The 22392-nt window shown below is 43.0% G+C and overlaps 1 protein-coding gene across 2 annotated transcripts in view; it reads left to right on the top strand.

The window, feature by feature from the left end:
- Window positions 1-22392, top strand: part of CNTNAP2 (contactin associated protein 2) — a 2096032-nt gene that overhangs the window by 1909733 nt on the left and 163907 nt on the right. For both annotated transcript variants that reach the window (XM_061198858.1, XM_061198859.1), the window contains exon 20: window positions 6174-6307. In XM_061198858.1, the coding sequence (XP_061054841.1) occupies window positions 6174-6307 (134 nt within the window). The remainder of the gene's footprint in view (window positions 1-6173; window positions 6308-22392) is intronic.

The raw sequence follows: 22392 nt of genomic DNA on the forward strand, positions 1-22392 counted from the left end.
CACAAAGTATCTTTGTTTGTTTGGGTAGTTGATTTGTTTCTCCTGGGTAATACTCTTCTACACATGTCAAATGCTCTCAATGATCGTGTCACCGTTCTCATCAGAAAAAAACAGTTATTTCAGGAAGTGAGGAAGTAGAAAAGTGTACACCCCTGCTCTTTGGAAGTTCACGTGTTAAGTTTCTTTCTCCTGCGTCAGATTAAATAGCTGTTTAATCCACTGATGTTCTCCACCCTCATGCCCCAACCTCTCCTCAGTGGGCAGGGAGGATGGTTCTCGCCTCTAGCTGGTCAGGAATGTCAGGAACACGCCTCGGTAGATGCTGTATCGTCTGCTTCTCAAGCCACTGCCACGTTAAAATCTGGTCCCACTTCTATCCAGTAACTCACGCCCCCAAGCCTGCACCGGCCCCTGCGAGCACTCACGCATGTGTCTGTGGGCCTTTGTCACGTGCAGGGGTTTTGACTAATCGTTTCCATACTAATGGCTACCGTGTAAGGCTGCCCGAAGCTGTGCTAAGGGTTTCACATGCATTAATTCCCAAGAGCACACACTCTATAAGGTAGAGTCCATTCTTACCCTCTTCGTGCAGGTGGTAGGCTGGAGTGCAGAGAGATTCGGTGATTTGCACACTCAGCTGGTGATGGCACAGCTGGGGTTCCTGAACCCCGGTGTCTGATGCTGGACCCGGAGTTCTCCACTGCCCTGCTTAGAGACCTCTAGAACACTCGGTGCATTTGCAAAGCATGGACAGTCAGTTTCTCTCTAATTATTGCAAGGCCGTCCTCAATTGCTAATGAAAATTTGGCTTTTTCATACTCCAAATGCTGCATTTTTTATGAATTGAGATTTAAAACTAGAAAAATTTGAGGAACTCATTCAGGGAAAAGAAATCAATGAGGACTAAGCCAAAATGTCAATAAAATAAAATAAAAAGTTTTAACTAAATGCCCTGGCATCTCTTAAACTTAACATATTGGAAGCTGTATTGTCCTCACTGCTCCCAGAACCAGGCCCCTCTTGTTCTGACGGTGCTACCGCTTCTCAGACGCCAGAACTCACAGCCTGGCCTCATTCATGAACGCTCCGTCCTTCCGCCTCTTGTGGGCCATCCAGCCTGACGAGTCCTGTGCATCCTATTCTCACCATGTCCTTCCAGAGTATCCCTTCCTTTGCTTCCCCACTGCTACTCTCCTGGCAAATGTCTTCGGATTCAGTGCTTCCCGACATTGCTCCTGGCGTGGCACACATAGAACGTTATCTTTGAATGGCACCTGGGCAGATGCATGAGGTTGTGCTTGGGAGGCCCCCAGCCCAGGGACTCCAGCAGCCCTTACCTCCACAGATCTGCCGAGGCCTGAGGGTAGCCGGGCTCCTGGCACCCCGTGACCCCACCGTGGGGTAGCAGTGCACCTCAGCACGTCCCTGGGATGCTCTGTCCCGACCGTCTCTCTGCCTCCAGTCACCCGAACCTTGCCCAGCCCAGCCAGAGTAGGTCTTCCTTCACACACAGTGTCCCTGTCATACAGCCAGGAGGGTCTCCTTCCCCAGGAGCAGGAGGACAGATCCCGAGTCCCAGCACCTTCCAATCAGGACCCACCAGCCTCTTGAGTGAGAGCTCGGAGTGCAGAACCGGAACATACGGGTTTGAATTCTGCTTCTACGTTTGCAGATGGTGAGATCTTGGGCAGTCGTGGCTCCGTCTCATCATCTGTTACATAGTGTCTCCCTCAGAGCAGTGCTGTGAAAGTCAAATGAGTTAGTAAGTGTAACACATTACACACACACACACACACACACACACACACTGTATGTGTGTGTGCTAGCGGTTATTATCCAGAGCCCATGATTTAATCTACGTTCTGCCGCATATTGAGGCCACACCTCCCTACTCTTCCTTCTCCAGGAACTCTTTACTCCTCACGCACCCCAAGGACGTCTGCCCTGCTGCCTGCTGTGTTCCCTTATCTGCAAAAGCTCCATCTTCCTCTGTAGCTTAATACCCGCCTTTCATTCTAGACCCAGATCAAGTCTCACCTCCTTTCAGTGACTTCTCCTTACTTTAAACTCCTATTACACTTATTTTCAATGTCATTTGTTTGGCTTTTAGTGCACTGTATTGTTATCCATCTTTGTTATAAATATGCCCTGTCTTCCCAGTGAGATGAAAGGCCCCCACACTACATCTCCTGCCTACAATAGGTGCTCTGTAATTGTTTGCTGATGGTAATGATGATGACAAGGAGAGAATAAATCTGTTAAGCACATTATTTGCTGCAGCCAATAAAAGAGTAGTCCCTTATAACTGCTTTAATTCACCCGGGAGATGAACATGAGATGCAAGAAGTGAAGTATTTCTCCATCTTAATAATATTTTATTTTAATGAACAAATACTAATATTCTCCTTCCCGTCATTTAGTGGTTCTCTTGTGCTATTGTTTGAAAGGAATAAATATATCATTTAGATTTTATTATTCAAGAATATTGCCATTACTGTTTATAGATGTTCACTATATATAAATTTTAAGGTCCAACTCATCTTTTTCCTCAAAGCAAATCATTTCCATTGCCATTAAGTGAAGCAATTAGAGAAGTTTTACATCATATTTACAAAGCCCAAGAAAGCCAGAAAAGAGAAAAAATAACAAAAACAACTTAATACTGATTTTAATGAGCTGGAGAACATAAAGGGGCCAATGACGAAGAGACAGTAGGGAGAAAAATGTCCAGGGTTTTTTTTTTTTTTGGCATAATTACCAGTTCCTCCGACTCCCAGCCTCAAAGGCAGAGCCCTCTCTTACTTCTCTTCGCATCCCCAGATCCAGGCACGGCCTGGCCCATACCGTACAGGGGCTGGGGATGGATGTCTGTATTAGAAGTGGACTCCACAGTTACAGCCAGCCAAGCAGTCCACTTCTAGACCTTGAAAACTTGGGTTCAACAGGGGCACTAAATAAGTATGTTCTAAAGGAATTAAGTTTTAAATGATGAATGAATACAGCTGTGTATTTAAGAAAACTGGCTGTGATCATACAAGGTCAGAGCACCAGAAGTAAAGTGGAGAATAAAAACTCAAGACAATCGACTTGTTTTTTCTACCTATAGCCAAACAACTGCCTAATCATCTCCTTCACTGCCAAACAATAGATTGTTTTTAATGCTATTAGAATAAAGAAAAAATAGGGTAAATCACTGAGGGGTGGGGAGAGAAGTAGCTCAGGAAACGGGAGCAACATATTCAAAGGTCCTGAGGCAGGAAGAATTGTATTTCCTAGGGAATAAGAGAAGTCCTAGGTAGCTTGAATGTAAAAAGTAAGAGGGTAAATGGCATCTTTTAAAATAAAGTAACTGGCAAGCTGTGATCAGACAGGACATCATAAGCTATGTTAAGAATGTATGTCCTTATCCTATAAGCAGCTGGAAAGTTTGAAGAGTTTTAAGTGAACCAGACAACTAGTCAGTTACGCATCTTGAAAAGATTTCTCTGCTAAGAAAACATGGGAAGGAAGAAAGCACAGAGGCAAGGAGACCATCATCCATTCACTCAACGAGTAGTTATCCAGCACCTACCATGTATCAGGCATTGTTCTAGACGTTGGGAATTAAGTCATAAAGAACATAAACAAAAATTCTTACTCTCATAGAGTTTACATTTTAGCAGAAGACAGCAGTAAATATATTAAGTACAGTATATAGTACGTTGTATGGTAAGAACTCTCATGGGGAAAAAAATAAGGCAGAAAAGGGAGAGCCTGGCCAAGGGAAAGGAGTGGGTAAATTCTGCTACTAATAAGGAAGTCACAGAAATAATCACAGAGAAGACAATATTTGAGCAGGACCTAAAGGGAGTGAGGGGTCAGCCATGCAGATAACGGGGAAATGAGCATCCCAGGCAGAAGACCCAGCGGGTGCCAAGGCCCTGCGGCAGGAACATGCCGGCATCTGGGGAGACAACAAAGAGGCCGGTGTGTTCGGGTGAGGAGTGAGAAGGGAGGAGAGTAATGAGAGCTTATGTCCGAGATGAGGGGGAAGATCACAGAGGACCTGGTGAGCCATTAGGAAGACGTCGGTTTTTACTGTGAGTGAGACAGGAGGCCATGGGAGGGTTCTGAGCAGAGGACCGCTCTGACTGCCGTGTGGAGAGACCAGGTATGTGAGGGGCGGAGGCCAGGCTGGGCTGAGGGAACGTGGGGGAAGGGCAGTAGTTGGTATGGAGGCTAGTACAGTAATCCAGACAAAAGACGAGGGTGGCTTGGTCCAGGGATAGAAATGGAGGTGATGAGAGCAGTAAGATTCAGGGTGTGTTTTAAAGACTGAGCCAAGAAGCTTTGCTGATAGATCACATGTGTAATGTAGGAGCAAGAGGGCAATCAGGGCTTTTAGGCAGGAATAGCTGGAAGGATAAAGTGGCCATTAACTGAAATGTGGAGATTGTGATGGAATAGTTTTTGGAGGGGAAGATCAAGAGTTTGGTTTCACGTATGTTGTGTCTGAGGTCCCAGTGAGACACCTCCATTAATGGATTGGTAGTAAGAGAGCACAGAAAGAGGGGACTCGCCTGAGAGTGAAATGGGGTCAAGAGTGATCACTTTTAAAGGAGGGACTGATTTGGGTCACGTGATCCAGGCAGAAGCTGATGCAGGTGAAGCTCAGGTGGTGGCCGTCAGGTCACTGATAGGGAGTGGCCAGCACAGGGGCCCTGAGTCAGGCCAGGAGCTCTGCGTGCAGGGGCGGGCTCCTATGGGAACCATACCAGGGCATTCTAGGTGCCAGTGGAGGCGCTGTGGTTGTGGAGATGGGGGAGAGTGGGTGAACTTAGACCCATTTAGGGGACGAAAGTCAACAGTGCTTGGTTGAAACGCTATAAAGCAAAGGAATCTAGGATCAAGTGCCAAGAGAAAACTCAGAAATAGTGAAGCCTTGCCAGATTTGTTCAGAAAGGAAAAATAGGAAATGCAAGTAATTCATGATTGTTCTTTCAATTCCAGGAACGTAGTTCAATATTTTAAGTGGCACATGTAACACTAAATAAGAAAGGGCAGCATTCAGAAACTATTGCATTTATTTACGTACACATAAGGACATGAGAATTACCTATAAGGAGATATTGCCAAATATTTAGAGTAGTTACCTCTGGATGGCGGAGTTTCCAGTGACTTTCTTTCTTTTTTCCTGTTCACTTTTTAAGTTTTAATTACCATGTTCTATTTCACAACTTAGAATATCAGTTTTGTTCCTCTGGAAGGAAAATGAAAAAGGCGACAAAGAATCTTTGAGGTGATTTACAGTTGGCCAAACTCTTGCTAAATTACTGGCTCCATTTTTAAGCTCTGAGATGTCAAAAGCTATTAACACGAAGATTCCAATTTGAGTAAAAAATGAGATAAAAAGTCGATGCCTTTAAAAATCATAACTAAGAAAAGCTACATTTGCTGTGCAGATTAATGAAAAGCAGGATCTAGAATATTATATTAGTTTTTTTGAATATTGCTTGTCATTATTGGGAAGAAACAAGAAAGAGAAAAAAGAATAATTTGTTGAGGCAAAGTGAGCTACAGCTGAGAGGCAATGAGGACCCATCTTTTCGCCTTTGATTTGCATTTGGATTGATGAGGTCTCTAACCTAGAATAAAAGCCATTGCTTTGTTTTCTTGGTCTCAGTGAAGCCACCCAAAATCCCATGCATGTATTTATCTTCTGTAAATTATGTTTATTCTTAATATTGTATGTTCATGATTCTTTTATATGCTGAATGTCACACTTTGCCAATGGCATGAGACCATCCCGGCATCCTGCATTTATTTTTTATTTCACAGAGTATTTTGTGGGGCCTGTAGGCGTCTCCATGGTCCTATATCATGTATGTTCTCATTCTGCCATCCCAGGCGCAATCCCGACTTGGATTGTTTATACCATTTGCTGCTTCAACTTGGAGATGATGGTCACTGATGCCTTGTTGTTGGTAGATTGTCAGCATGTGTGTGCCTGGTGCTGTGAGCCTTTATGGATTAGTGTGCCTCTGAGCTAGTGACTCAGAATTCAGAACGGCAGTGATATTGATGGACGTTGAAGCTGAGTTTAATGGAATTAGCCTCAAGGGGTGGGGGAAGTGACATTAAAATGAAATCTAGAGTGGAGAAATGACTGAGTTTCTTTTCTTTTCTCTATGTAGGAAGCTTACAGATCCGGTACAGCCTGGGTGGCACCAGGGAACCGTATAATATTGACGTGGACCACAGGAGCATGGCCAATGGGCAGCCCCACAGCGTTAATGTCACCCGTCACGAGAGGACCATCACTCTCAAGGTACACATGTGTTACTCATCAATCGGATGTGATACAGGGTTGCAACCTCTGTCCTCTGTCATGCTTAGCTATTGGTTTTGATTGGTTTTGTTTTGGGCGGTTAGGGCAGGTGGAAGAGATGCTTCTGATACTTTCTTCTACAAACTTCTAACCTGTGAAGTAGAAAGATATCCAGTTCCTATAGGAAGCACAATGACGGAGTTGATGGAGAAGAGATTTCTTGGGAGAAGGTAGAATAAATGCTTACTCTGTACGTTCTTTGTAGCTTTCCTGCTTGTAGCCCTGCACATCTATCAGTCTACTGCTTTTATCCATTGCAGCATCTTTTTTCTCCATGGTCTCAGATGTCTGAAGCTTATCACATTTCCCAGCAAAGGTTATTTTGGTTTATCTGATTTACTTCCTTCACAACTCCAATGCAATGTGAATAACTATTTTCTTTTCTTCTATGGATGCTTTGCCTTAAAAATCCTCAGTACACAAACCTTCCCCAGCATCTCAGACTCTGGTTGTAGGCTTTCCGTACACAAAGCGACAGTTTTATTGTGACACTCAAACTTTATTTCAGGTTCATGGATTGTCCCTACCCCCACGACCGATTTTTACAATGAAGAGACCAGCCTGGGAGACACCATGAATAAAACATGACATGGGGAGGTCTCCCTGGGAGCTAAGGCAAAGATCAAGGCTGGAACTGTCACTGCATTCTCTAGAAGGAGTTCAAAATAGATACCTGTCAGGAAGAAGAACAGCAGGGGGACGCTGTTTTGTCAGTCAAGTGGAATGTCATTTGGCAGGGGTTCAGCAGCCTCTCCGACCTCATTCGGATTCAGATTCGGCTGGTAACTGTGGGAAGTTCAGGTTGCAAAGGAAAGGCACAAGCCCCGTCTCTTCGTGAGCACTGGTGGATGTCAAATTCATAACTTGTTATGGAGTTTACGCTTGGCCTTTAGCAGTAAATGCTAGAGAGCATTTTCAGGAGAGGCCTTTCCTAGGAAAATGACAACCTGCAGTTACAGCCTATTGCACAATCAATCAAATGGGGCATAAATAAGGTTCTCTCAGAGTGATGGACAGTCGCTGAGTCTAGCGCAGTGCCTGTCAACGTGTTAGGTGCTACAAATTACTTACGGAGTAAACCACGCCCATCTTCCACCATAACTCAAGTTTGATTCAGAAAAGCCAGCAAGTCCAGGATTAGTATGGTGGTTTATACCATTACAGGAAAGGGGTGGTTTTATACCATTTTATCAACATTGTGTTTACTGGCTTTTGATTAGAGGCATTCTCTTGTTTTAAAGTGCGCCATCTGTCACCTCTCTTAAAGAAAGTGATTATCTTGCCATTTCACCATTGCAAAATAATATTAAAAGTTGAAAAGAGCTCAACAATCAGCCTGAAGGACAGTGTCAAGGAAGGGAGCTGTTTCAGCTGCGGAATTTTGCAAGGTTAATCCTCACTCTCTCCAAGGAAACGCGTCGTGTGTCAGGACTGAGCCCTGTGGGTTGAGGAACCACATGCAGAGACGAGGGTGGGGTGAGTGGGAGAAGAGAGTCCAGGTGATAGGCTAAATAATTCCATTTCCTGGTGCATTTCCCCAGATGAGAGTCTGGAGTAAAGAAGGTCAAGAAGGCCTCCCTTCTGCCAAATTCCACCAACTGGGGAATCTTTGGAAGGAAGCAGCAGCTCTTTAAGAACAAATATCAGCTTCATCAGAGCTGCTGTCTGCTACAGTAAATTAGAGATTACCCTGAAGAAGGGGAGACGGATGGACTATTTTAAGGCCTTGGGGCTCTTGAGGAAAGGCTGAGAAATCCGGACAGTGGAGGAGCCAGAGGCCTGCAGAGTCCAGGGGACCGAAGCGGGGCTGAGGAGGATCGGTTTCTATTGCCCAGGGTTCTTCTGAGCACAAAGGACAGAAAACCAGTTCAGAATTCATTTGTAGAGAAAATTCCTAGGCTAGGTTATAGAATTTAAGAAAGGGAAAACCAAAATTTTGAAAGAATCCGGGGGACCTGGAGGATTAAAACAAAGACTAGGCCACGACCGAGTGCCTCTGTCTCTCTCTCTCTCCCTCCCTCCCTCCTTCCCTCCCTCCCTCCATCTTCTCTGCTTGCCCACATGCCTCTGGAGGACTGGACAATTCCTCTTGCAGCAGGCTTCATCTTCCACACATCATGAGACATAGATACTGAAGTCAGCTCACATCTTCCCAGTTTTGCTGGGACCAGAAGCAAGGTCCTAGTTTCTCGGTTCTCATTTTAAAATCCGGAGAAGGTCTCTGATTGACCTGGCTGGGGTCACACACTCACCCTGTTGGGAGGAGTGGGGAACAATGACTGATAGCCCCTAATCAAACCTCATGATCAGGGCTTCCCTGGTGGCGCAGTGGTTGAGAATCTGCCTGCTAATGCAGGGGACACGGGTTCGAGCCCTGGTCTGGGAAGATCCCACATGCCGCAGAGCAACTAGGCCCGTGAGCCACAACTACTGAGCCTGCGTGTCTGGAGCCTGTGCTCCACAACAAGAGAGGCCGCGATAGTGAGAGGCCCGCGCACCGCGATGAAAAGTTCCCCCCGCTCGCCGCAACTAGAGGAAGCCCTCACACAGAAACGAAGACCCAACACAGCCAAATAAATAAATAAAGAATAATTAAAGGTGCTAATAATTTAAAAAAAAAAAAAAAAAAAAACCTCATGATCAGAGTGGGGAATTGGGGAGAATCCTCCAAGGAACAGGACTATAGTTCCAGGGAAAGGAAACACGATGGGTATGAAAAACTTTGGCTGCGCAATGCTTTGAGGTAAAGGAGAAGAGAGAAGTGGGAAGCATTCTAAAAGGCATGGAACTAATTCGGCCATAGGAATTGTACCCAGGGCGTTGGAAAGCCCTGTCCCCCACCTCCTCCTTCTGTCATACAATGGGATGCAATTGCACTGAGATTTCTGGACATGTTTAGAAAGCAGATGCCTCAACCCACTTGAATGCAGCCTGGAAAGACTTCATGGTCTGGGGTGCACTGGTCTTTGTAAGCCCGGCCTCTCCAGTCCAGCCCAGATGGAAAACAAAGGTAGACATGGTGGAGGAAGAAAAGATATGGTGCCTACTTCCAGACAAGCAGGTCGGGCCGACTCCCTGCTCCCATGACCTGCTTTCTTGCAGGCAGGGAAGACTGTAGAGTGTGGACGTAATTCCAAGGGCACCTTTAGAACTCCAAAAAAACACTCTAATTTTTTTTTCTTGGAAACAATCTACAAATCCATCTTGAGAACTTCTACAACCTCAAGAATGTATGGAGAAAGATATAATAAAATGTTAATCGTGATTATTTGTGTGTAAAGGGATTATAAATGGCTTCATTTCCTCTAGAGTTTTCTATATTTCCTCATTTTTTAATTACAAGTGTATGTTGCATTTTCATAATCGGACAAAAATGTAAAACACACATATATCCTCAACCCATTCTGATAGCCCCCAGTTACAATAAAATATAATGACAAATATATTTAAATAATTTCAAATTAAAATGTCCTTCTCATCAAAGAACAAAAATAAGGCTAACTCAAAGATGAGTTTAAAAGTGCTATGGAATGTCGACAGATGAATGGATAAAGAAGATGTGGCACATATATACAATGGAATATTACTCAGCCATAAAAAGGAACAAAATTGAGTTATTTGTAGTGAGGTGGATGGACCTAGAGTCTGTCATACAGAGTGAAGTAAGTCAAAAGAGAAAAACAAATACCATATGCTAACACATATAAATGGAATCTAAAAAAATGGTATGATGAACCTAGTGGCAGGACAGGAATGAAGACGCAGATGTAGAGAATGGACTTGAGGACACAGCAGGGGAAGGGAGGCTGTGATGTAGTGAGAGAGTAGCATTGACATCTACACACTACCAAATGTAAAGTAGATAGCTAGTGGGAAGCTGCTGCATAGCACAGGGAGATCAGCTTGATGCTTTGTGACGACCTAGAAGGGTGGGATAGGGAGGGAGGGAGGGAGGCTCAAGAGGGAGGGGATAGGGGGATATATGTATACATATGGCTGATTCACGTTGTTGTACAGCAGAAACTAACACAACATTGTAAAGCAATTATACTCCAATAAAGATGTAAAAAAAAAAAAAGTGCTATGGAATGATGCCTTTGGAATTAAGGTAAAATTCTATACATTTATATATGTGCAAACATCATATAATCTAGATGATGTTTGTCAGTGTTTACAGTGTTTTTAAAAGCAGGTTTGCTTTCCTAGCTGGGTTTGGCTAAAGCTAACATTAAATTAATTTGCATTCCCTGAGCACACACTGTCTGAAATGGTGCTGAGCACTTGAGGGAAATTGACCTTGGATGAAACATTCGCTGCCGAAAAACAAAGTGCCCAATGTCCCCATAGAGAATGAAGAACCGACTCTCAGAGTTCTCAGATGCCAGCGCAAACCAGAGCCCAGGACAACCCTCAAGTTGCATCATTTATGGAAACTCACAGTTGCACCCGTGATAAAGCTAAAGGCTTAATGCCAAATGTAAAACAAACCCCGAGCAGGCAGAGAGCACCCGAAAAATACTGTCTGTGATGAAAAACTGTGCCAATTAGCATGCATCTAAGAACTGAACATCACCATTACAAGGAATAATTTCAAAGCCTTGTGTTACAAATCCTTTCTTCTTACTTTCCTTCCTGCCTGCCGTCCCTGGCTTCTCCCGTCCTCCTTCTTTCCTTCCTTTCGTCCCAACCACATTGCACAGGGGATATAAGGTGGTTTACAGGGAGTACATAAAACGAAATTGAGAGTTAAAGTAAGTCACAAAAAGTAGGGCCTCAAGACAATGGGGAAATGGAATATGGTTACCCAGGTCAGAAGGTCTTACCCACTTGTGTAAGTTTGGCTCGGAACTTCTTGGTGGCCAGAAGTCCACAACCCATAAGCATAAAATATACCAGTTCTTCTAGGGAAATGGAATTTTTCTTACTCTATCATTCTTTCCTTTTTTTATCTACCATGGATTCTATTTACTGGCATAGCAAGCTGCCCGTAGCACGATCCACTTGGCAACATCACATGCATGATGGTAGCTCACGTTTATTGATGCTGTGGTCCAGGCACTGTGCTAGCACTTGACACACATCTTCTCATTGAGTCTTCACAAGAGGCTTATGAGGAATGCACCATTAGCATCCCCATTTTAGAGATGTGGAAACTGACACTCAGAGTGTGATGTAGCTCACCCAAAATCAGGAAGCAGTGAGTAGCAAAAGCCTAGATGAACCTAGGTCTACCACACTGAAGTTTACACATGCTCTTAGCTGAATCACTTAGTAGAGAGATGTCTGGGAGGGTGACCATAAAATGTTGGAAGTGGATACCTCTGGCCAGTTAGAAATTGAGTGATGTTGTTGAAGTTATAAAATAGTTCAAAAATATGCAAAAGTACAGAGAATAGTAAAACATACACCTATGGACCCACCATCCAAACATTAAAAATTTTGGCATTTTGCTATATTCCTTCAGAGTTTTAAAAATGCAGTGATAGTTGAAGGCCCTTCATCCTCCTTGTTACATGGTACCGAGAGAGGTGGTACACGGGGCCTTCACCAGCGTTTCTGCAACAAATGTGTTTTTCACAAACCTGCTTGATGTAGCATTTCCTTGGGAAAGTCAAGTATAACTTAAAAATGGATTTCAGCCCAAACAGTTCTGCAGGCAGTGGGGTAGAACAGAGTGATGGGAGATGAAGGGGACAAGGGCTGAGCTGATACAACTTTCTGATATTCTCACCTGATCCAAGGATAAAATTAGCTCAAAAAATGAATTAAGTACATGTTCCTTGAATAACTATCAAATATTTAGGGGTTTTATGGAAGTTATACAATGGAGGGCTCAGGGATATAGTCTCTGGCACAGATACTCCTAATCCATTTTCTCTAAAAATCAAATGAACAGATGGTAAAGATGTATCATTTTGGCTTTCATCTAACTGGAGGGCCAGTTCCATCCTTGCCAAGAAGAAGCTAACAGATTTCCTGCAAGTAAAATAAGGACTTTCTTAAATAATTCCAAGTCCTGAGAAACAAATGATGATCAGGTCCCCACATTTTTATAGCACAAAGAGCATGACTTCAATTGTTTTCATCAGGAATTTTCAAAACAAATGTTCCTCAGAGTCAGTGAATTACATCTCTTAAAATAAAGACGATCATTTCTTACCTGCTATTAATCAGAATTTCAACCGAATTGTATAACAGCAGTTGCATCAATTGCTAACTGAGCTGTATATTGAATATGAATCCTAAAAATGGTCAGAGGAAAGTGTTACCAACAATAGCAGCAAACGGTGAATGCTAAATGCCAGGAATATAGAAAAAGACTAGGATAACACTAGGATAACACCAGTTGCTGTAACAACCCTAAAATGTCAGTGGCTAAACCCAGTGAAAGTCTGCCTTATATCAGATATATTTTTTAAAAAGGAAAGTCCTGTGTTCTGTAACAGTGATGAAATCATGCTGGGTAGACGCTCTGAGGACGTCCTGCTGCCGCCCTTGGCCGTGGGGGTAGTTCCTTGAATAGGCCAAATTCCTGTGCATTATTTGCATGGTTCTCCATGGCTGTCCTCTGAACTGAATGTTGGTGATAATGCATTCCTTGAAGCTGTGCAGCTTCCAGGGACCGTTTCCTGCAGGTGTCAGTTACACTGAGGGTTGTTTTATACTCACAAGCCTTTGTAGACCAGACCTGCAGTTTCTTTGCCAATTCTTTTCCTTCAGAACCTGAGTTGGCTTCTGATCTATCTGCTTCTGGTCAGTTTCGTGTACCAGTAGATACGCCCTGCATTCTTCCCTAGACGTGGCTCTTGGACTGACATAATCATTTGCTTCCAAGGACCCTTGCCTCTCTCTCAAGGTCATGGCAGCTACCTTGAGGCCATCTGAGACAAGAAGCTTAGGTGGTTGTGGTGGGGTAAATACTCTTAATTTTAACCTCCCGCATGGCGCTGAGCCAGTTTGCTGAGCTGAAAATCTTCACGTGCCTTCGTTGGTCAAAGCTTTTTACAGTTTTATTTCTTACTCTCTGGTGTGAGGCTCTAAATTTTTGGACTTTTCTCTATTCCCTTTCACTGATGTTTGGAAACTGGCCAATTCTTTTCTGAACTCATCTCTTCCTTGACATAGGCAGCAGGAAACCACTGATATCCGTGGCCATTCTGGCTCTTTTGAAGCACTTTCCCTAAAGCCACAGGTCATAGGCACTTAGTCTGCCTTCCAGGTTATGTGCGGTGACAGATTTACAAAACATTTGCTTGTATACCATTACTGTCTGTCTTTCCAGCCTCTAATATCCGTACCACAGGACCAATGCTACAAATTTTAGGTTTCTCTTATGGCAGTACTCTGCTTCAAGATACTCATTTATGTTCATTGGGGCTACATTAGCTACTATAACAAAAAAGAAGTTTATAGATTGTGGTGATGTTTTCATGGGTATATACTTAACTCCAGACTCATCAAGTTGAATACATTAATTAGGTACAGTTATTTGTAGGTCAAAAATAAATAAATAAAATAGATTGCAACAACAATGAAAAATTGTTGGAGGAATTTTATTAGCAGTAAAATGAAAAGTGATTCGATTATGGACTTATAGGGCAGCTGTATATGTTAATTGACATGAAACATTGATGGGCAGGGTGGCACCACTTTTTGTATGTGGAGAAATGTTCAATTGTAAGGTGTTTCAAGTAACCGCCTCAAGCCAGGAGAAATTCTGTCTGTACTGGAAGGGCCTGAATAATCATGTTATGTGGTGCTCAAAATACTTTCATACGTATCCTCGTTTGACGTGTTCAACCTTATGAGTTGGGAACAGCTGGTACTATTAGCCCATTAAACAGCTGAGAAAACAGAGATTGAGGATGTCCAGGTGACTAATAAGGTCCCAGTGTTCACGAGAGGCAGACTCCTATCTAGAACCCATGTAACCGGACCCCTCCTTCCGGGGCTGGTCACTGCTCACCCCATCGCCTCCTTGTCGCCTTTGAGAGCCATCAAGAGACCCAGGCTCACCCCTGCCAGTTTGCCTTATAAACTTTTGAAAATTATTAAGGGTTTTAAATAAAAGTAAGTCTTTTGGAGGGGTTAGTGTTTGAAGTCGATTAGGGTAGCAGTGGGAGATAGTAGCATGCTTGTCTGATAAACTCTTTTGACCTGTGTTGTATTTAGAGACAGGAAGGTGCGGAGAGCAACCTAGGAGGTGATAAGATAGCCTTCCACGTGGCTCAGAGAATGCCACCTGCAGCTGGGAGGTGAAACGTGTATGCTAAAGGCTCTAGGAAAAGAGGTTGATAGAGCAAGCTTTTTAAAAATTGCTGGATTTGCTTATAAAGATGATTTGGTTTAAATGGTTTTTCTCAAGAATATTAACAAAGATTCCAGGAATCCCACCTCAACCCAACACAGGAAAATCCTATGAAGGCAATAATAATAACACTAATAAAATAGTGGTAGTAGTAGTAGTAAAAGCAATCAATATTTCTTGAGTGTACTATGCACCAGTCTCTGTCTTAGTGCTTTACAGGCTGTACTTTATGCAAATCACGCTCCTGTGAGATAAGTACCATTATTCCCATTTTACAGATGATGAAACAGAGACACAGGGAGGTCAGTAAGGGGTAGAGCTGAAGTACAAACCCAGGTCTGTCTGATTCCCAAGCCCAGACTCTAAACACTGTGATTTAACTGGTATTTAAATTGACCATGAATTAGGTGGTCTGGTCAGAGGCCATAGAGGACCCTTCCTCAAATACATCCACCTACGTTAGAAAACTGACTCAGCACAATTTCTACAAAGTGTTGTTAGATAACAAATGAAAGGTGTAGAAAAGTGCATGCAATATGACCTCAGTGTTAAAAAAACTAATGACATAGAGCCTTTAAAACAAACCATGAGTAGCATGTATGTTAAACAGGAAACAAATATATAGCCTACTGCAGTTTATGAAAAGGTATATTCATTTTTTTGAAATACCAAATTACATGATAGTCTCCTTAGAAAAAAATAACTCTATATAATGGAGGGAAAACACTGTTTTTTAAAAGAAAATCCCTATTGAGATTTGCTGGAGGTCATAAAATCGCAACTCTTCTAAGTGAAAAAAGAAGTAAGCAGTCCAACTTTCAGGCCAGTGTTTGTGCCACATAAAAGAGTTCCACATCAGTTTTCCTGGAAGCATGGACATAACCTCTGGTCCTTCCATCTGAGCATCCTTCTTTCCTGTGCTAGCATGGAGCCTGGCCTGAAATTAGAAGCTGAGGCTCAGATGAATTATTTAAAAATGTGGGCCTTTATTACCCTTGAACTTTCTGCCAATAACGAACAATACTAAAAAGTGTATAGCTGTAAACACAACTGAAAATTTTAATATCAGAGGTTGTTCAAGCCTTTATTTTAAAAAATAACACTGTTTGGAAGCATTAAATCTTTTTAGGGATGTCAGAACAAATAAAGGAAGTTGACCTCACTAGTCTAAGGCCCTGCTCTGAGATTACATTTACTGTAACATCTTCCCTTTGGCTAATTTAGTGTTTCTCTCCTCTGGAAGATGAGCTCACAGCCTTGGTTGTGCATTACAAGCAGGCTTGACAGAAGGGCGGTGATTGCGGGAACAGTGATGAGCCCTTTGATGCCTCTAATCCTTCCCTCCCGGGAGCACTCTGACCCACACACTGGCTCTCTGTTTGGGTTCTCAGCAAGTGTATTACTGCTTCTCTTCCTGCATTCGTGGAAGACCGACTCAGATGTTTACTTATGCGGAGGGCATAGGTCAATGTTTTGTTTCTCATATCATTACAATGGTTTAATTCCACAGAAGTTACCTGGGAAGAGAAGAGACAGGGATGTGTCTACTGAAAACTTGCCCATTAATTTGGTCTGCACATGTGTCAGTTTGTTTTGTTTTGTTTTCAGTATTTCCATGTATCCAGAGAAGCCTATTCACAATCGAGACACACATCAGAAACCTCATGACCTCATTAGCTTTGTGTCATTTGGTTTTAGATAGGGCTTTGGGTCCTTGGCCCATGGTAGAGTATTTTAGCAAATTTTCCTTATTTATTTCTGAACAGAAAGTAGGACTGTTTGGTGAAGTGTCTCCAAAAAAGAGAAACAAGATACACAACCATCAGTGCCGAGGATTCCTCCCCCTGACTCCGTGTGTTCAAACTGACCTGCAGCTTTAAACTGAGACCATCTCCATACTTAGTGGTCTGGGCACCCACTATGTAAGGTCTCAGTTCCGAGGTGTGCAGTGGAGATGTGTGACAAAATGTTCTCAAGATGATTCTGGGATGTTCCATTAACAGTGCATTTTTTAAAATATTAAAACCATATGATGATCACGAAGAATTTAACACTGTGACATGTAATTGACATCAATCTCTTATCCTTGTCCGCCACTCAGCCCACGGCATGATGGGAAATTCCGAACAGAAACCATTCCTTAAGCCTGACTTGGGTAAAATCAGGGGGTCATCAATGCCATCCCATACGGCTGCTAATGAAGTGCAATTAAAATTAACTCAGCTTCATTGAGTATACATTGAGGAGAACAAATACATGCTGTGTACCTATTACATGAAAGAAATCCAGGTAGACAATGATGAGTTGGTGGGGCAGGAGGAATGAACGAAATGTATCCTTTACCCTCAAGGAGTTTATATTCTGGGAGGAGAAAAAAGCTGTATACACACTCGATATACATTTCTTCAGATAGTAGAAGCCCATTCCACCTAATTCTCCTCAGCAAGAGACTTAACAAGTTGGTCTCCCAATCAGCGTATAAATATTAGACTGGGGATCTAGCAGAAGAGAGTATTATGAGCCTTGGCTGATAATAAGGCTATAGCACATGAAGCAAGATTTCCCTTTGAGGATGGCCTGAGTCTAAACGGAGACCCCCATGGATTGGGATTGTTGTTACTAAGTTGTTACTAAGACATAAATTTTTTTTTTTTTTAAACATCTTTATTGAAGTATAATTGCTTTACAATGGTGTGCTAGCTTCTGCTTTACAACAAAGTGAATCAGTTACACATATACATATGTTGCCATATCTCTTCCCTCTTGCATCTCCCTCCCTCCCACCCTCCCTATCCCACCCCTCTAGGTGGTCACAAAGCACCGAGCTGATCTCCCTGTGCTATGCGGCTGCTTCCCACTAGTTATCTATTTTACATTTGGTAGTGTATATATGTCCATGACACTCTCTCACCCTGTCACATCTCACCCCTCCCCCTCCCCATATCCTCAAGTCCATTCTCTAGTAGGTCTGTGTCTTTATTCCCATCTTGCCACTAGGTTCTTCATGACCTCTTTTTTTTTTTTTTTTTTTTTTTTTCCCTTAGATTCCATATATATGTGTTGGATAAAGAAGATGTGGCACATATAGACATAAATTTTTAAGCATCCTTATTGACAGATTCCTCCACTTCCTAACTCTGTGTTCTCTGGCAAGTTACTGAACGCTCTGTTTACGTATTTGTAGAATGAGAATAAGGCCACCTATTTTAATGGGACGTGTGTGTGTGTTAAATGAACATTTACATGAAAATATCTAACATCTTCTATGGCCCAATAAATGCTACTTCCCTTCCTTCCTTCCCAAGTCCCTTCTCTTTCTTAAAAGCAAAAAGTAAGAGAGCAGCTGTTAGGTCATTATCAGCAGGGCCTTCAGAACCAAGGTTCCTGTTCCATCCATTTGCAGTTCAACCCAGGGAGCAAGTCCTCAGCACCTTGTACGTTCACAGCGGGCAGCATAGCTGGTGCCTTCAGAAGCCACAGTCCAACAGAAGAGACCATCAATCACACGGACATGAACCAGGGGGCAACTGAAGTATGGACCCGTGCTGAGGAAGCACAGAAAAGGGGGGGAAATTAATCATCCTGGGGGTGGGAGAAATGGATCAGAGGAGACTGAGGAAGGCTGTGCCTTAATGTTTGCATGAGGGGCGGGAGGACCACATTATCAGACTTATTTTTTACCACAGGGATCCAATATTTGCTCTTCTGCAATCCAAAAAAATTACAGAGGGGAACCGAAGAAAAAATAAGTTTAACCCATCAAACTCATCTGATCTGAAACAGAAAAAGACTCATAATGAATATGTCAACACTTCCAAGTTTTTCATTTCTTTTCTAAAGCAATTTCATCTGCCAAAGAATTATGCACTCTAAGGCTAGACAGGACCTCCATTCCAACGCTCCAGAAAAATGTGTTTACTTAGCTTTACATTTCTTACAGCTCAGTGGGAAAACAGTTGCAATGCAATTTCTGATCCAGTTTAGGGTTTGAGATGTCAGTTCTCTCTTTTCTCCTCCAGAATGCAGCCAAAGCTGTTGGAGCATTCATTTTTTTCCCCCAAGCACATTAAGTCCATAAATCATCTCTCAAGAAAGAAGGTAAGGTTCCCAGATTTCTATTTCGTCTGGCATGAAAACTAAAGTCCAATCGGTGAGGCATTATATCGTTATATCCATCTGCAGTACACTAAAATCACTCTCAAAGATGGTAATTCTCAAAGCAATTTGGTAATTCTCAAAGCAATTTTGTAACACAATAGGCAGAGCGGTGTTTGCCATGCACAGGTAACTGAAAGCAGGTTCCTATCTCACATAAATGTATCTCCTCTCTGAAAAATAAATGTATCTCCACCTGCAGTCTGAGGTTCTGAAGGGTTACACGCTGCCCTTTTACTCAGTGAAGGGAAAAGTCAGCACCGGGACTGAGTGTGAGGATTTTGATGGACCGGGTGCCCTGGAGCGGGTCCTGAGCTAGTGCTAAGATGCCCTCTAGTGGTCATTAGCCAGGACCAGTGCTGAGCGTGGGGAAGGGAAAACTTCCATATGAAACTAGCTTAGGTGAGGCTTCTACAAATGCTCATCTAATGCAGAGTCAGGAGTTGTAATGTGGGTCATTTGCATCTAATGTGAAATACTGGGATGGCCATGGGGCTTGGCGTTGCTTATATAAATGGGAGCTTGATGTCACGTTCAAAGGTACCGCCCAGGGATTTCGTTCCCACCTGTGCTTTTCACAGCTCTGTCCCTGAGCCCTGGGCACTGGAGAGCCTGAAGAAATATTTGCTGAGTGACTGGATAAATGAATGAATCGCATTTATAAATAATGGATTCTGAGCACATGTGCTGCATTTGAGAGTACAAAGATTCTTTCTGCTTCCTAAGGTGCATTTGATTTGCATTCTTCCCTGTCATGGCTAGTGACCTAAAAGAATTAGCCCTACCCTAACATCTTTGAGATGAGGAGATGTGATCTGAATGCTGGAGGGGATGGTAATAAAAAACTTCATGGGTAGAAGCGAGGGTCTGAACTGGTAGTTCAACAGTGAAGATGGCGCAAGAGCATCAAAAAGGAAGTGGAAGTAAAAGCAAATAAAGCCACTGAGTAAGTACTGCCACTCCCTCCAGCATCCCTCCCTATATTGTCACCCAGGCCACCAGCAGAAGTTAAAATGGAGAATAGACAGAAATGAGCCCTCTCTACCCCTGTGAGGATGACATCGGGATCTGGATTATTGACCCACAGCCTCTGCCTTTGCTTGTGTGCTTGAGCCCCACAGCCGAACACCACAAATGCACAGTGGTGCCAGCGGCAAAGTAACTGACAGGCTTCTGTAGCCTCTGACCTCCAATGTTGAAGTCATCTCCGAAAACCCATCCTGCAGCCAGAGATGGATGCAGACAGCCAGGGTCATGTAAATCAGAAGATCCCTAAAAGGAGAGGTAGCAAGATGGGGGCCAGGAGGACACCAGGCAGAGGCGATGCCGGGCTGTCCCTGCCCTCCACTCATTCCCAGGAGTACTTTGTGCAGCTGCTGTGGACATCCTGCCAGCCTAGCTTTGCAACAGCACAGGATCCAGGCAGACACAGTAGAGTAGCTCAGACTCTACAGGCACACAGACCTCTGGGCTGTACCTCTCAGAAGCTATGTGTCCCTTTAGGCAACGTAACTTAATCCCAGGGCCTCGGTTTCCTCAACTGTAAAATGGGGTGAATGAGAGTCTGTGCCCACAGGGTTGTTTGCAGATTCAGTGAAATAATATGTGTAAAGTACCTAAGGTGGGATCTGACCTGGAGTTGACTTTCAAGAAATGTTAGCTGCTACACTGATGATGATGTTGATAATATGGAAGAGGGGGAAGAAGAGGATCAAACTTTGGGGGGATATTCTTTGCACGTTTCCTCCTTCTCCCAAATCCTTTCAGCTACATATTCTTTCTTCCCAAGATTGTCAAGGGAACCCAGGCAGCATGTCAAGAACCGAACCTTCTCTAGAAGATTGATTAATTAAGAGCTGGGACTTGGGCAGAGTACAGAGTGGGTCTGGGGTCAGCATGAGGTTCAAGATCCACAGACTCACCCAAGCCTTTCCTGGAGTAGATTTGAATACAGGCTCCAAGTCCAAAGCTACATCTAACAGGCTTCCAGGCTGAGAATTATCTTGGTCCATTTTATTATAGCTTTAACACGCACACACACGCATGCACGGCTGCGTCACAGGAGAAGTGAATGCTCTCCTTAGATTTCTTACCTCATTTCTTCTCGTCTTTCCTATTTCCCCTTCCTCACCACCTCTACCAAATTCTTCCACCCCTCCCCACATTCCACTTCTTGGAACAGGCTCCAAACACGGCCTTAAAAAACTACATTGTTTCCAGGGAGCAGAGCCTTACTGCTTTCTGTAAAGCCAGCAGAACTGGTCATCATTCGAGCTGTTAGACCCCGCATTCACCCCACATTCTGAAGTCACTCTGTGTTTAATGATTTTCTTGATACACCTTTATACTCTTTCACCTGGAACAGAATTTAAAGGATGTGGATATCAGTCCTCTGATAATTGCCAATTTTTAGACTCCATCCTGAATATTGTTATTGCTGCCAAAACCTACTGGCAAAGTAGTATCGATAGAGCCTCTGTACAAAAAAGAATGTGTTTGCTGAGTTTTCTTAATATCAAGGACTTTAACTATATTACAGTTGAAATCAATAGAAATGTAACCTTTTCAACCACATAAAATGAGTTCAATTTTTATTAGTCTTTTTCTGCCATTACAGTGTCATGATTGCAGGAGGAATGAGGTCAACCTAAGCTTTAATGAAAGACCATTCAGGAAACAAACTCAAACTTATTTAAATACTGAAGCCAGTGCCTTAAAAAGATCAATAAAGTAAAAGCACCTGGGGTCGCTTTACTTAAACACCCCACATATAAGAATCATTCCACAAGCACGATGTGAGCAAACCTTCCTTTAAACCTAGAAGACCAGCCAATAAGGAAGAAAATGCTGTTTCATTAAATAGGTTTAGAACCGTAAAGCCCTTATCCTTAGTCTGATTAGACATTCAGCATTTAAATGTTCTCTCCATATTTTAAACATCATCTGGAGAAGAATCACTGATCAGTGCATTTACTGAGGAAAGTCATTAGCTTTTAGGGTTAGGGGTGTGACAGCGATAGAAATCGCAGGTTCATTTCTTTAAAAATAACAGACTCCGGATTGTGCTGTAATGACCAGGAGCCTTAGAATTGCAGGGAGCCCGGAAATGTTCTTTCTAACAGCACAGCCTGGTGTCCTGCACATAGTTATGTGTATTAAATTGAATAGCTACCACTGAGTCCATGGACCTGGGTCAGACACAAACCTCTTGGTGCCTCAGTTTCCCCAGAGCTGAGTAGGACAAGATCTTTCTCTACCTCCTTCCCTAGATACGAAAACAAAGATGATTGTCACAAACCTCTTCCAGTTCTTCTCTATAAACAACAATGTAAATTGCAAACTTTAGTCATAATATTTGCTTAGAATAATTTTAGAATTGGAATGGTCTTTATGGGCCATTGAATCCAACCTCTGACCCAACTTAGAATCATCACCAGTCCCTCCTGACATCACCGGATATGAGAAACATGCTATCCTTCTTTTTTTTTTCTTCTATTGAAGTATAGTTGATTTACAGTGTTGTGTTAGTTTTTGGTGGACATCAAAGTGATTCAGTTATACA

Source organism: Eubalaena glacialis, chromosome 8, assembly GCF_028564815.1.
Source record: "Eubalaena glacialis isolate mEubGla1 chromosome 8, mEubGla1.1.hap2.+ XY, whole genome shotgun sequence".
NCBI classification, from domain to species: domain Eukaryota; kingdom Metazoa; phylum Chordata; class Mammalia; order Artiodactyla; family Balaenidae; genus Eubalaena; species Eubalaena glacialis.